The 14,774-nt window shown below is 42.6% G+C and overlaps 1 protein-coding gene across 1 annotated transcript in view; it reads left to right on the top strand.

The window, feature by feature from the left end:
- Positions 1 to 971: 971 nt before the first annotated feature.
- Positions 972 to 14,774, top strand: part of eps15 (epidermal growth factor receptor pathway substrate 15) — a 47,806-nt gene continuing 34,003 nt past the window's right edge. Inside the window, 13 exon segments of the mRNA XM_048251840.1 lie at positions 972 to 1,076; positions 7,105 to 7,146; positions 7,829 to 7,840; positions 7,842 to 7,919; positions 8,224 to 8,271; positions 8,649 to 8,744; positions 8,996 to 9,058; positions 9,530 to 9,655; positions 10,342 to 10,401; positions 12,373 to 12,497; positions 12,499 to 12,583; positions 12,958 to 13,103; positions 14,388 to 14,538. Coding sequence (XP_048107797.1) covers positions 1,026 to 1,076; positions 7,105 to 7,146; positions 7,829 to 7,840; positions 7,842 to 7,919; positions 8,224 to 8,271; positions 8,649 to 8,744; positions 8,996 to 9,058; positions 9,530 to 9,655; positions 10,342 to 10,401; positions 12,373 to 12,497; positions 12,499 to 12,583; positions 12,958 to 13,103; positions 14,388 to 14,538 — 1,083 coding nt within the window. The 5' untranslated portion in view covers positions 972 to 1,025.

Below are 14,774 nucleotides of genomic sequence, written 5' to 3'. Positions count from 1 at the left end.
CCTTCTTGGTGCTAATTTGTGACGTCATTGATTAATTGAAAAGAGGCTCATGCCAATCACGCACTAATGAAAAATCGATTGGGTTGGAAAAATCCTATCATTAGGCTATAAATTTAACATAACCAAATGTCTTCGTCAAAGGCCTAGGATTGTATGTCCATTCTGAGAGGAATTGGTCTGACACACCCTTTGGCTTAGGCTATAGCCAATACACGTGATCAAAGAGGCTATTTCTTTGACAGTATAGGGTCGGCTAAGACATGTGCGCAGTAGCCTAGGCTAGAGATGTGATGTGGGCTATTATGAAAGTAGCCTAAACACGACGCTATCTGGCCATTTAGGCGTGCTCCTAGAAAGTCTGGTTTCATTTGACCACTGGATGGCGCGCTTGACTTTCAACAGAGCTCTGAAGCCAAAATCGACAAGAAGGCCTGGCCCTAGGTAATACGAAATAAAGATAGGCGATTAAATTAATAAAGTAGGAGACCTGAGGTGCGTTTCCCAAAACCACAGTTGCTAACCTGTTAGCATCTAGTTGGTTGGCAATAGGAAATTGCATTGCAACCTGATTGCAACCAACAAGTTGCTAACTTTTAGCAATTATGGTTTTGGGAAACGCGCCCCTGACCCACCCCATCTGGACTAGAACTAGGCCTACATTTATTTTTTACCAGGAAGTCGCTATAGCCAGTCAGTTATCCATCCATTGCACACACAAAAATTTGATGTAGGCCTATTGTTAAATGGGCAATTTTATAAGATGTGTGGAACTCGAGCCCTTTTAATGATTTCAGCCATCTATGATTTCAGCAGTAAAACAGATGTTTGCATGGGACTTATCAAGTAAAAACTTAGGGTGTGGGCTACCGCTGCTGCTGCAAGGATATTTTTTTCTGTTCATGCCTACACTATCCTTGAGAAATGTGTCCATGTTTTCCCAAAGACCGACATGTAGAGTTCGTATTCCACTATTATGAATCCACTTCCACGTTTTTAAACATCCCTATATTGCCATTGCCTGTCGGATGGACAGTGGGAACAGAAACATTATGGCTGCCAGTCTCTCCCTGACTCAGGTAACCGTGTGTCTTCATTTAATTGTAATATTTCATCAGGACATACACATTTTGTTCAAGGTTATGGTCTACTGTAAATACGACATTGTGTCGCTGTAGTAAAAACGTGCTCGGATTTCATTCTCTTCCGTTTTTATTTATGTTTTGCAAGTTGTCTCCAGGCTTGGGCTTTCAAAAGTTTCAGCCTAATCTCTGGGGTCTGCGTAAGGGCGTAGCTAGCTTGGTTTATGTCCATTTGGAAACGGACGGTTTGGAAATTGTAATTGTTTGTATATGCGGTGGTATTTTATTGTTGTTGTTTCGCATTTCAAAGCATTCAAAAGTTTGGTAGTTGTAATTCAGTTTGTTTGCGTGGGTCATGTTGCACTGTCATACTCAACGCTAACCAGCTGCATATCGGGTCCGCAAGGTTAGCTGGATAGGCTAGCCAGTAACTTAGCCTCCCGTTAGTGAGATGCGACTAGAATACCAACAAATTAACGAGGTTGCTAATGCTGATAAATTACCTTATAGTGAGAAACTGTGTGTGGACATACAGTGGAGAACATTATTTGCAGTAAGTCAGATTGCTATTAATGGATTTCAACACTTTAAAACTTTATGGAGTGTTCGTTTCAAACTCAGCAGGAAGTGTACGTTATCCTAAACGTAAAGTTAAGACAGGCTAGCTAGCTTTGTTGCTTTCCTAGGACAATTTGCGAATTCTTTGCCATCTGCTTCTAACGTTAGTATTGTCATTAGTCGCGTATGTAATACCCTCATTACAACTAACATCGTTTAATATTGAAGTGTCCGTTGCTTTTAAGATACTTAAAGTACTCCATACAAGTTGTGAGCAAATTCCAAATTGGGTATCGACAGCGTTACTAGCGTAAGTGCACCCGAACTGGCTATCCAGCTAACGCTAACTTTGCCATCTGTCTGGGCACGGCATTGAGAAGTAAACAGTCACACAATTGAAGATCCTGCTAGCCTGTTGGAAAGTTGTCTGTCTAATCTGTTTACCAGATAAAAACGATGTCAAAGCTCATTAAAGGCAAAGCTTCTTTAAAGCTGATATAATAGCTTAAAGTTGCCTATTGAACTGAAAGTTAATTAGTAACTGCGCAGCCAATTATCCTGACACCAACAGGATTAATGAGTCCACAAAAGAGATTTGCACTGGCAGCGAGAGAGCTAAGGATCAAGTGGCTATGTTAAATCTCATCATACATATAATGGTTGTTCACTTCACTTAATGTGCGAGTTATAAATGATTCCCCCTACCCATTTCCCTAGTGCCACACTTGCTCATGGCAATTCTAAAGCCATTACCATATCCAATATTACCGCTAAATGTTTACTTTTTGGTAGGCCTATGACTACATTGTCAGTCACTTCTATCCTCAGCCATTTATTCATCTAATGGTACTTAGTTGACCAAGATTTGTTCAGCTTTTCATAGTCTATTATCCCTTACAGCATATGAATAGATGGAGGAAACTATACTTTTTCAACTTAATTTTTTTATTTGAATGTAACTGTTTGGCTCAGCACATTTTATTTGGTTTATGTATTCAATGTGGTTTCCCTTGTCCACACTAGAGTACAGTTAGCCTACTGCATATCTTGGTAAGAGAATACTTGGCTTGTGATTTAGGAATAGCGTGTTGTGGTGGCAACAATCTAAATCAAAATGGGGAAACTGCACTCTTTGTTGTAACAAAAAACTGAGTGTTCGGCTGGGTGGTTGTTCCATGCACGCAACTGTGAGGATAATGGACTGGATCAATTTGTGTTTGGCTAATTGTTGCATTCAAATCAATTTAGTCTGGTTCGGAAGTAATGTCACACTGCATTTTGGCCTAATGCATGACTCCATGGCATTGTTGGACCTTATTTGTAAAGAAAGAAATGTAACAGTGTATAATTTATTTTACAATGGGTCTGCTATTTCAGTGTTAAGAATGGCACAATTCAAAGATATCAGTTGTTTGGAATATGTAATGCAACCTACAAAATCGATCCACCCACTGGTGCTGTTTGAGATTTCCTCCCTTCAAACGGACATGTGGCTTAGAGTAAGTGATCAGTAGTCACAGGAAATGCCTCTGAGCACAAAAAAAGGGAAGGGAGGGGGGGGTTGGGGGGGCTGACTGAGTGAGCTGGTGTTTCAATCACGTTCTCCTTATGGGTGGGAGAGGTAGCATCTGCCGGCCGGCCTGCCTGTAGCCTGTGAGCTAAAAGAGGGATATCAAGAAGGAGAAGTGTGCCAGGCATGTTGCTTCATCATACTTCTGACTGTGACCTCAGGGCCGACTGGCCATAGTCGTTATTTATCAGCGCTGTTTGGGGGTAAAAAATGGTTAGTCTGTAGGGTTGTGTCTTGAATTGTGTGCCTCCACAAAATGTTCTGTGGTGCCTGGAAGAGGATTGAGGCTAGAGTTTTATGATCTACGATCAGTTGAAATTGTTCATTTGTTTTGTTATAGTGTCATAACACAGTTTGTTTTGAGTGTGATGACCAGACAAGAGGTGAGGTCAGATGCTGAGTGTTCAGATGCTGAGTGGCAGTTGTGTAGCATGAATTGAGCAAAGATGGCAGTTGTGTAGCCTGAACGGAGCAAAGATGGCAGTTGTGTAGCCTGTGTTTCGGGGATCTTCTGCCAGATGCCGTAGATATGTCCTCTGGCGAGCACAGAAGGGCTGACTGGAAGTCAGTTTTGGAAACACACAATATTTTAGTGTGTCGTGGAACAAAACACAAAGCTGCATAGTGCATACTTTAGGGTGCACATGTGTGCGTATGGGGTCTTTGTATATGTGTGAATGGTTGTGCGTGTGTGTGGGTCATCCAGGCTGAATGGCTGATGGCTCTGCAGGATATCCTCATATCTAGGGGGAATGCAGAGGAATTGAAGGCTTTTCTCCAATAAGCTTAGATAGATACTTTATTGATCCCCAGGGTAAATTCAAGAATTTCTTAGTTTTTAAAAAAAAAACTACAAACTACATTCCCTGTATAATCTCTGGTTTCTTACCAGGGCAGCCAGTTCGTCAGTCTTGTTAGCTAGTGAGTTCACGTTTCCCATCACAATCGATGGAACTGAGGGCTTGTATCTACATTTCTTCTCCCGACGCCTCGTCTTCACTTTTACTCCCGCTCTGCAACCCCGAAAGCACCACAGTTCCTCTGGGATGTTGTCGCGAACACAGCCAGCATTCCGTCGTAGTGCGATCAGCTGATTCCTTGTGTACACAAGTTTGCTGCCGCTAAAGCGTTGCAATATGTCCGTATCCATAGGATAGAATAAAAACACTCCTCAAAGTGTGTAAAAATCCAAAAAGTTGCGAAGTAAAAAGTAAGCAAAAAACACAGATACAGAGCTACTTGACGTGCTGCCACTCTTGTCGGCGCCGGAACCGTTTGCTTGTCCAAGACTGAAAATAATCAAAGGCTATAAGCCTGACTAGACTGTTGCATGAAGATGATGGTGCTTCCCTGTTGGGAGATGAACAGTAGGATTAAACTTTCAAAACTTTTTGGCTTTGGATGTCTCACAATGTATGTGGAGTAAGCTAGTCATTCCATGCAGTAACATATCTTAAAGTGAACCCTATATGGGCCGAGTAATTTGTGTAGTTTGCAACTGTTTCCAAAGAAATTAAAATGTCTTTGGACCCGCAATTATTATGTAGCGTAGGCCTAATATTGAACTGACCGAAAAATGTGATTGCTGAAATGCATTCTGTTGATGGCATGTTTTTATGTAGGAAATATTGTATGTTTTTAAACCAACAGAAGTCCTAATCGTTGCAGCAAAGGCCCAGAGAGAAATTCTGAGCATTAAGTTTAAAATCTCCTTGACTCTGATTTAAACTTCCAGTCAATCAAATCATGTCTGCAGTCTGTTACCATGGCCCTCGCCTCTGGAACAGTATAGTGGACTGATATTTAAAGTTGACTGATATTTAGCAGACGCTGTTATCCAAAGTGACACGGACTCGTAGTGGTGGGAATGGAACCCGGTTTGACCGATTGTTAGTCGGTGACATCACCGCTGCTTCACCACGCCTAGACACAGACTGCCACAGGAGTAAGAATGGCACAGTCATTGGCACTTTTTTAAAAAGCACCTCAGGACATACCTTTTAGCATAGCCTTGTCCTAATCCCTAACGTTTTTTGCATCTTAATGTTTGTTTATTTAATTATTTAAGAACAGAAGGAGACTGCCCACTCTAGCAGCTCATATGCCAATAGTTTAATCCAAAAAAACACCTATGGCCTTTCTCAAGTCTTACAACTGTTTATTTATTTATACCATTTATTTGAGTTTATTACTAGTTCTATATTACAAGGCTAAGCGGTCTTAATAATCCTACTTTGCTGTGCCTAAATGGTTTATTTATTTTGCTTGTTCTACATGTTTATTTTGTGCATTACTGTAAAGCACATTGCACTGAAAGTTTGTGTTCAAGGCGCTATATAAATACTGAACCAAACAGAGCTGGAATAATGCTGCCTTGGTGTTGGTAGATAGCCTGCCAGCAATCCACTAATAGAGGCGTGTTGTGTAATGGCATGGCATCTGGCTTGATCTATAATGTGACGTTTGAGACCACTTGGAACAACTCGAACAACTTGCCACGTCCCCATTGTGGAGCCAAAGCATGTTAAGGCCTATGGAGGTGAATCGCTTCCCCATTATCACTTCTGGGGCTTCATAATGCGTCCACAGGGATTTCTCAGGGCTATTGTCCACGCCGGGTCTCTGGCCTCACCTTCACCTTTCAGCCACCCAGAGATAACGGAGTCAGGTACCAAAACAAGTCAGACAACTAGTCGCTAACATTATGCCAAAGCCTGCATTGCTAGCAATTTACCAGAGTGGCTATCTATGACCAGAGTGGTATAATTCACACTTTTTTTAATTATTATTTAGCCATCAAGGTTCCTTATTGAGACAGTGTTTTTTATTAATATTGAATATGAATGATTAGCTATGATGCACCACTGTAAACAAAAGCGACTATCACTTGAAAACAAATCTGGATAAAAGTTGCTATATGAACTGTCTAGTTGTTTACATAACAATAGTTACATGGTAATAGTGTAGGGAAGTGGTTAAGGAGCTGGGCTAGGACGCAGTAGCCTGAAAAGTTGTGGGTTCAATCCTGGCTTTCAAGGCACTTAACCCCCAAGTTGCTCCAGGGACAATGGCCCTTGTGATATAATGGACATGATCTGAATAAATGTAAATAGATGTGATAGAGGAGTCCGCCTTGTGAAGGGTGCTTTATTTGTGTTAATATTTATTAGCTGTTAATATTCCACTGGACAAAAGGTGGCAACAGCAAACTTCTGATACAGTAGAATGCTTCAACTTCCCCGTTTGTTTTGGATGACCGTAATATTGAGGGTGCATTGTAGGCGGGATTTAGGACATACTCACAGTGGCTATCAGCCTGGCAATGGGGAAACAAATGTTTTTGATTCGGGTGGCGTGAAGCCCCGGCCATTATCACCTGTAAGATAGAATATTGCCTTATCTCGGCCTGGCTGGCTCCATAGTGCATTTGTGGCTATTATGTCAGATTTGTGTGCTCTGACAACAGAGTAGTGTTATTTTGTTTGGGTTGGCGGCAAGGCTGTGTCACACCCCTGTCCCGCCCACACCAGCTCTCACTATAGATGCTGGAACATTCCCCGCTTTGACCAGGCTGTATAAAGAAAACACTGACACCATCTGCACAGAATGGCTTTGGATGTACAAATGTGGAACGTTACTTACGGAGTAAGCAGCGCATCAGATTTCCTACAGATGTTCTTAACTCTGTTGTGTTTGTTTAGCATTGATCGTTGTCAGGCTAATGATCAGCTGTAAGCTCATCATGAATCAAATGGGTGAATTAGTGTCTGAAACAAGCCCACTGAAACATTTTTTGCTGGTATTGCTAGAGAACAGTTGGCCTTCATGAGCTGCTGCAGAGTCTGTCTGGAAAAATCAGATTATCTTTAACATAATTTCCTTCCTTTCTTCCTACAGCTTTCGAGTGGGAACCCTGTCTATGACAAATACTATCGACAGGTAAGCTTGACATCCAGATGCGCCTCATGCCATCAGTCCAGCCGTGAGTGTGTCTGTGGCTATGCATGTGGACTCAGGGCCAGGCCACAGCACAAGCTGTGTGGGCTCTCCCAAGGGTGCAATAGTGGGATAGTACCGGTAGGTGCTTCCTCTCCAGCTGCCTATTTGTCTGAAGAAGCAGCAATAGAAACCACACAGCATTAGCGCCCAGTATAAGATGGGCCTTCATGTCCTGTAACACACTCCCTGTAAGGAGAAACCAGCATGAATTAATCATGACGAGCCAACTTCCAATCCAGAGAAAAGAGGGGATGAAATCTCCCTGAAGCAGTGGGTAGCTCTGGTCAATCATTAAAGCCAATGCTTTCACCAAAGTGATTGCTTTAGTATAAGCATCTTTCCCCTTTGATGTGTGTGAATTATGAAGTCAAATGCCCCTTATCTCAACTCCGAAATCATTCCTGCACATAGGCTGTGCTTTTGGGACATATTTGTACATAGTCATACAAATATTTTAATATTTTCATTTTCCACCCATCACTGCCTATATGGTTCAGAACACAGCAAGTGTATGTCACGTGTTTGGCCTTAATGTTCTGGCAGAATCCTGTGCGTGCGTGCGTGTGTGTGAAAGTGGGCGTGTGTGTGTGGACTGATGCCAGCTCTCTCTGACCCTCTGCAGGTAGATCCGTCAGGGCAGTGGACGTGTACCAGCAGCAGATGCTGCCCTCTTCCTAAAGAGATCAGGCCTGGCAGATCTTGTGCTGGGCAAGGTAAACAAACTAAAAACTTTTTTTAAGCATTACATGTATTGTGTTTGGTATCTGTTTCCTGAATTAAGAAAAAAAGAAAAGATTTGCAAATTAAAAAATAAAATCTCACAACTATGTTTTACAAAAAAACTGGATGTCTTTTGATATGTGAAGCAGTACATTATATTTATAAATTGTACATTTTGCATTTGTTCAGAGTGCTGCCTGAACAGAAACACACATTTCTGTTACATTGCAGAAATAATTCATTAGTTTACATCTATGTTGTTGTTAATTTGCTTAATATCTGTTTTGTATTTGTCAGATATGGGATCTGGCAGATTCAGAACGAAAAGGATGCCTTAACAAACAGGTGCTCTATGCTACTCTTCTCCTCTCCTTAGATAAGATAAGATTAGATAGAACATTATTATCAATGAGCAGAGTACAAGTACTGAGCCAGTCAAATGCATAGCAAAACAGGAGTGCAATCTAAATGACCTATTTATATTATTTACACTATTCAATGTATTCACATCTACTTTTATTGCTGTTGTAATGTTTATTGTAATTCTACATTGTAAATCAGTTTGGATTTACTGTAAGCGTCTGCTAAGCAAACATGAGTATAAACATTTACAAGAGCAGATAAGTTTACTCTTTAAGGGGATCCTATTTCAGGCTTTTCTGAGTTTGTTAACGAGTTATTGATGAGGATAGCTAACGCTGGCTTTTTGTCTCCGTCCACAGCAATTCTTTGTTGCACTCCGACTAGTGGCCTGTGCCCAGAATGGGCTCGAGGTGGCACTGAAGAGTCTCAACGCAGCCGTTCCTCCCCCCAAATTTGTGAGTCGTTTCTCTTTCTCTTCCTCTTCTCTCAATCTGTCACTCTCTCACACCCTGGTTGTTTATCGTTAAGGGAACCATTGTAGCCTTATCCAGAAGTCTGAGTAACTGCAGTCGGCTTATCTGGGTTATCTGGGTGTACAGTCAGCACTTTGTCTGCTGATATTGCAGTAACTTAACTGAAGTCAACTAGAGTGTGAATCTATGGCTGGTGGTGTCTTAACTGTCTATGCAATTCATTTTCTCTCCAGCATGATACGAGTAGCCCGCTTCTGCCCGCAGGAGTGGCCATAGACGCCCCATGGGCGGTCAAGGTATGTTTGTTATTTATGTTTTGTTTTTGTTTTCCTCTCCTAAAGCCCCATTTACATCAATTCGCTTGTCACCATTGGTCGTTTCACTTGGAATTGCTGAATTAACATTGCATGATCTCTTGTGGCTAGTCACATCCAGACACGTCCAGAGCCCCAATTTGAATGCTGGGCAGTGCAAAGTCGATGTATGAACAAAGTTGTCGTGCATGAACTGACGGGATCATGGGGCGTGAGGCAGCTTTTAACTGACCCACCTCTGTTTGTGCTTAGGATCTTTCTCATGCTGTTACATTTACAAATAGATTTTGCCTAGTTATTAAGCCAGCTTTTGTTAGACTTTAGACTTTGTCCCTAGTATATCCTTCCACCCTCCCATTAGTTGATTAGCAAGAATATTTTTTTTCAAGGTCTTGCGTATGCTGACATGGAGTCACTCACTGTCCTCATATCGTGTGTGTGTGTCATTCATAGGCGGACGAGAAGGTGAAATTCGATGCCATCTTCGAAAGCCTGTCGCCCGTCGGGGGCATGCTCACAGGGGATAAGGTCAAACCAGTCCTGCTCAACTCCAAGCTGCCTGTAGACGTCCTGGGCCGGGTGAGGAACCACCCAGGGAGCAGACACCGAGACCTCAACAGCAAAATATTTTAAATATTATGCCATTTTTAAAAATGCAGAAAAATGTTTAGAGTGTTCAGCAACACACACAACTTAGAGAGGGATACCAGTAGCTGTCAACTGACCTGCAGAAACACTTCTGGCCCATACCAAACATGAATGAAGCGGGAGGGTCATAACTGACCATTGCATTGATCCAATTATGGTAGGATGTCTTCGGTGAATATAGTAAAATATACTACATCAGACGGTGGGTATTCTGAGACGGATACTCTACCAGTCGAGTCATCTGTCACATGGCCAGACAGGAATAGCCAAGATACAGTAAGTGTGCGTGTGGTGCATGTGTCTGTGAGATCCACTGGGTGGGAGTATTGTCAGACTGTACATCAGCACGTTCAGTACGCAGAGTCAGAGAACATCTGTAGTCTAAGGAGGGTCCTTGGACTAGGTAATCAGAGGGACTTAACATTGATGATCAGTACCTACATATGGTTGACACAAATCTTTCTCTCTCTTTTTCTTTCTTTCCCTCTCTTTCTTTCCCTTTCTCTTTCCGTTTCTCTGTCTCTTTCTCTCTTTCTCTTTCACTCTTTCTTTCACTCTTTCTTTCTTTCTCTCTCTCTCTCTCTCCCCCTCCCTGTATGTATGTATTTACGTGGCAGGTGTGGGAGTTAAGCGACATTGACAGAGATGGCATGCTCGACAGAGATGAATTTGCTGTGGTAAGTGGCCCTGCATCTGTTTATGGTAGTGTAATCCTTCCTAATGACTCTCCTTATGATGTTCAGATAATGGCAACAGTGTCACCTTGAATAATTCACCACATTGGCATTGGCTGGTTGAGGTACTGTAAGGAGACGAACTCCATGAACTGCAGATGTTGCAGTCGCTACCCCAGAACTGCGGGGAACACAGTTTGCTGATAGTACAGGCACTTCGCAGTTTAAACACAATACACTAGTGTCACGTTCCAATGTCTAGGGGTTTTGTGGGACATGAGCAAAAGATAGGAGACGGCCAAAAACTACTGCGGAGGATCAATGCAAAAATATTTATTTACAAAAAACATAAGAAAAAGTATTATAGAACAAAAACTAAGGCTGCAACAGAAGTCCAAAACGAAAGGCCTGGAGCACAGGCCCAGGCAATCCCCAGCCTTTTCCCGGACTCTCACTCTAAGAGCAGGCAGGAGCGACGGAGAACGCGTGGCTTGCCCGAAGCAGCGGAGCGGCGTGGCATGGCAGCGGCAAACCCAACCAAAATCCCGAAAGCGAACGAGCAAACGAACGAGCTCCCGGATGACGTCAGCCGGCACCTTTTATAGGCTGGCCCAGCAATTAAGCCCCCTGCTAGACTGTCTGAAACACAACAAAACATACACAGGACAGACCAAAGCAAACAAACACTAATAAAACATACAGGGACGTAACACTAGTTAAACACAATCTTAGCCTCAAGCATAGAGTATGCCATGACATGTTAAATTAAAAAGCCACTGCCGGTTGCTTTTAGAAGACAAGAGGCTGTAAATCAGAGTTTCAAAAGTGCACAATAAAATGTGACACTGAATTGTCACTGAATGTGACATTGTAATTTCTACATTCTTTATCAAAGTATTTATTAGTAATACAGTGGAAATCAGTGGAAATTAGTAGTGTGAATATTTGGTTAGCATGTTGATTTACGGTGTGTGCCCCTACATTTTCTGGTTGCGCCCCTAAAATGTTCAGTTGGGGGCCACTGTGCTCCTATAAAAGAAGTTAGTCTGGAGCCCTGACCCAAACACAACAGATGGGCAGCGACGTGCAGCCAGACTTAACTGCCAGAGAGCATCCTTCAGAGGAGCCTTTGAAGACTTCCGTCCTCCCCATCTGAATGTGCTTATTTGCCATCAATATTTTAAATTGACATCCTCCTCTTTCTGGCCATCCTTGAGGCTAATGGATTCTTGTCTTGTTCTTGATGGTTGTTGTCTCGCTCTCTTGAGTTTTGTCAGTATAAATAAACTGGCGTGTAATGACTTGAATGGAGGCTGTCTGGAGCTGTTAGTACGCCGATTGATTAACTGCCTCCAGCTAGGGCTGAGAGTGCGACTGTTTCCTGAAGGTTAAAGTCATAGGTCCGGTATAGTCCTGATGTCTGTGCCCCGCGCACGCAGCCTGTGACGAGAATTGCATCATCAACACCGTATGGGCGGGGTATCGTGTTCCTCCCAACAATTGAGACTGCACGTCGAAGACGTATGTCAGTCAAATGTGCACGGAGCATTCCACTTCCTTTAAGACGCAGCTCAGTTCAGGAAGATTGAGTTCCTCCCAGGTCTAAAAATGCTCGCAGTAACCACATCATTGATTAGTGTTAGAGCGTCAAGGCATCAGTGCATTAGTGTAAGCAAAAAGGGGACATTTAATTTGATACTATTTCAGTAGTTGGTGTGCAGAGGTCTTGTGCTGCCGCTTTACTTTACAGATTGGTTATAAGAGGGTAGTTTCATGGCAATAAATAGGTCTAATCAACACAAGTTCATAACAACCCACAAATTACTTAACAGTTACTAAGTTGGTTTTAAGCAATAATCCACCCAGTGCTACTGATCAAGTTCTCTAGCATTGCTGATAACAAGTAATGGAATTGCACTACAGAGTTTGTTTATGCCTATCTGTGTGTGTGTGTGTGTGTTCTCTCTGCTGCAGGCCATGTACCTGGTCTACAGAGCTCTGGAGAAGGAGACGGTGCCCATGTCTCTGCCCCCTGCCTTGGTGCCCCTATCAAAGCGGAAGAAATCCACCACCCCCCCAGTTATGCCCTTACTGCCGTCACCCCTCCCTGAAGGAGCCCCGTGCGCCCCCGCCTGCCCCCGCCAAAACACTGCCCCCTCCTGCCAAAACAATAACGGCGCCTCAGGTCTGCACTTGTGCCGAATACCTATAATACTACAAACATCACGGCTAACAATGCTACTAATATACTTAATATTGATATTAGTAACTTTACTGATCCTCAGTACTTACTAGTGATGATGGAGAGCTGGGCAGTTTGCTCTACAACATTTTTGTCTGTGTACCATACAGTGCTGTTATTGTTGGGGTGTGTGAGGGAGCAGTGGTTAGCGATGTCGCTAGGTCGAATGTTGCAAGATCCTAAGTTCACTTTGGATAAAAATGGCTGCATCTAATGATGGAGATGTCTGTTGATGGTGAGGCTTGGTTAAGACGTGTGTGTGTGTGTGTGTGTGTGTGTGTGTGTGTGTGTTGTGTGTTTCTTTGTTGTCTCTGCAGTGGGTGGTGTCCCTGGCAGACAAAGCGAAGTATGACGAGCTGTTCAGTAAAACGGACAGTGACATGGATGGCCTGGTGTCTGGCCCTGAGGTCAGGGACATCTTCCTCCGTACAGGGCTTCCCTCCGCTACACTGGCACGCATCTGGTGGGTCTGATGATAATCATGTAGTGTAAAGGCTTCACTATAAAAAATGTATTCAGTTAACATTAATGCTACTATATAAATTTGTAAACGACAGTTTGGTCTGGGCAAACCTATTTATTTATTTATTTATTTATTTTTTGTATTGTATTGTATTAAGATGACCTGAGGGGTATTTCACAAAGGCAGAATTAAGACATCCAAGATAAGTGATAAAGCGAGGTTTGACATAGCGTTGTCTGGTCATCCTAGCTCAACTTCGATTCACTAATGCCAATTCAGGATGAGTAGGGCGACTATGTCAAGCCAGGTGTAAAAGTAATTCAGGATGTGTCGCTGCGTTCTGTTTCTGCTCCAAAGTGGCCACGGTTGGAATAAAAAGACCTTGCGGAAAATATAGTCATTCACACAAAGTGAACAACCGCTTTTGATATAGACTAACACTGAAGTAAAGTTATCCTTTTGGAATGGGGAATCATGGCTATTTCTGTAAAACAGCAGAAGTAAGTGGTAGATAACTGAGTGCAAATTCACGTATGCACCCGTGTGAGTGCTTCTTTGTCTCGACACATAACATCATTAAGAAGGCGCTTGCCACTGCAAAGATGCACATAGTATGATATACCTTAATATTATAGTTGAAAATACCTTCGAAACCCCCCACTTCCAATCAACTACAGTAGGCTATTCATCATAGGTCTATCAATAAAATAAGCAAACAATGAGTACCTAGGCCTATGTTAATAATTATAAGGCTATCACAATTAAAATAATAACCATATGTTAGTAGGCAGACAATCTGTTTTGTTTTGCGAGCAAATATATTTAGCAAATAGTTTATAAATGGAATAAAGCTCCTTAAAAATTAGCATGGAGGTCTGATGTGAATGACGGCTAGCTGAACCAATAAGACAACATAATTACCATTAGAATTAACTTAGCTTGGGACCAGGCTAGGTGCAGAGAATAAATCCCCATGGTAACTTATGTGCCATCTTTTTTTGTGAAACCAAGTCGAGGCTAAATTCATCTTAATCCCTCCATCAAAATCCCAGCTTAATCCCTTATCTAGGTTTTGTGAAATACCCCTCTGACCAAATCCTTTGCAGTAGGCCTATGTGTCATAATAAGAAACTAAAACTTCTACTAAAGCATGTGTCTGCTAAACTAGGTGTCTCGCAATGCCGTTTCTCACATCGTAATAATGCACTGAAAAGCTTTGTGGATGTAATGAATAAATGATAAAAATGGAAATGTTTGTGTGTGTGTGTGTGTGATGTGGCATAGGGAGCTGTGTGATATCGGGGACATTGGCAAGTTGACCAGAGAGCAGTTTGCCCTGGCACTGCATCTCATCAACCAGAAGCTGACCAAGGGTGTCGACCCTCCCCAGGCCCTCACGGCCGAAATGATCCCCCCGGCTGACAGAGTTGCCCAGGTAATCATCCTCACAGCCACACACAGTCTCTGTGAGTTAGTCATAACATTGTACCGTGAGCGAGAACAATAACTCTCACTTAAAGGTGTTGTAAGCGATGTCACATGTTTTTTAGGCAAAATATTTTCTCACTATGCGCTAGCTGCCTGTCCCCTGAACACAGTACAAAAACGTGGTCTCTGTAGACGTGGTCTCTGCCCAGGCTCCGCAAATGGCAACAAAAACAAACTTGTGCA

The sequence above is a fragment of the Alosa alosa genome, chromosome 9 (genome assembly GCF_017589495.1).
Source record: "Alosa alosa isolate M-15738 ecotype Scorff River chromosome 9, AALO_Geno_1.1, whole genome shotgun sequence".
Lineage (NCBI taxonomy): Eukaryota > Metazoa > Chordata > Actinopteri > Clupeiformes > Clupeidae > Alosa > Alosa alosa.
The sequence above is the reverse complement of the archived record's forward strand: the minus strand, read 5'-3'. Positions and strand labels throughout refer to the sequence as shown.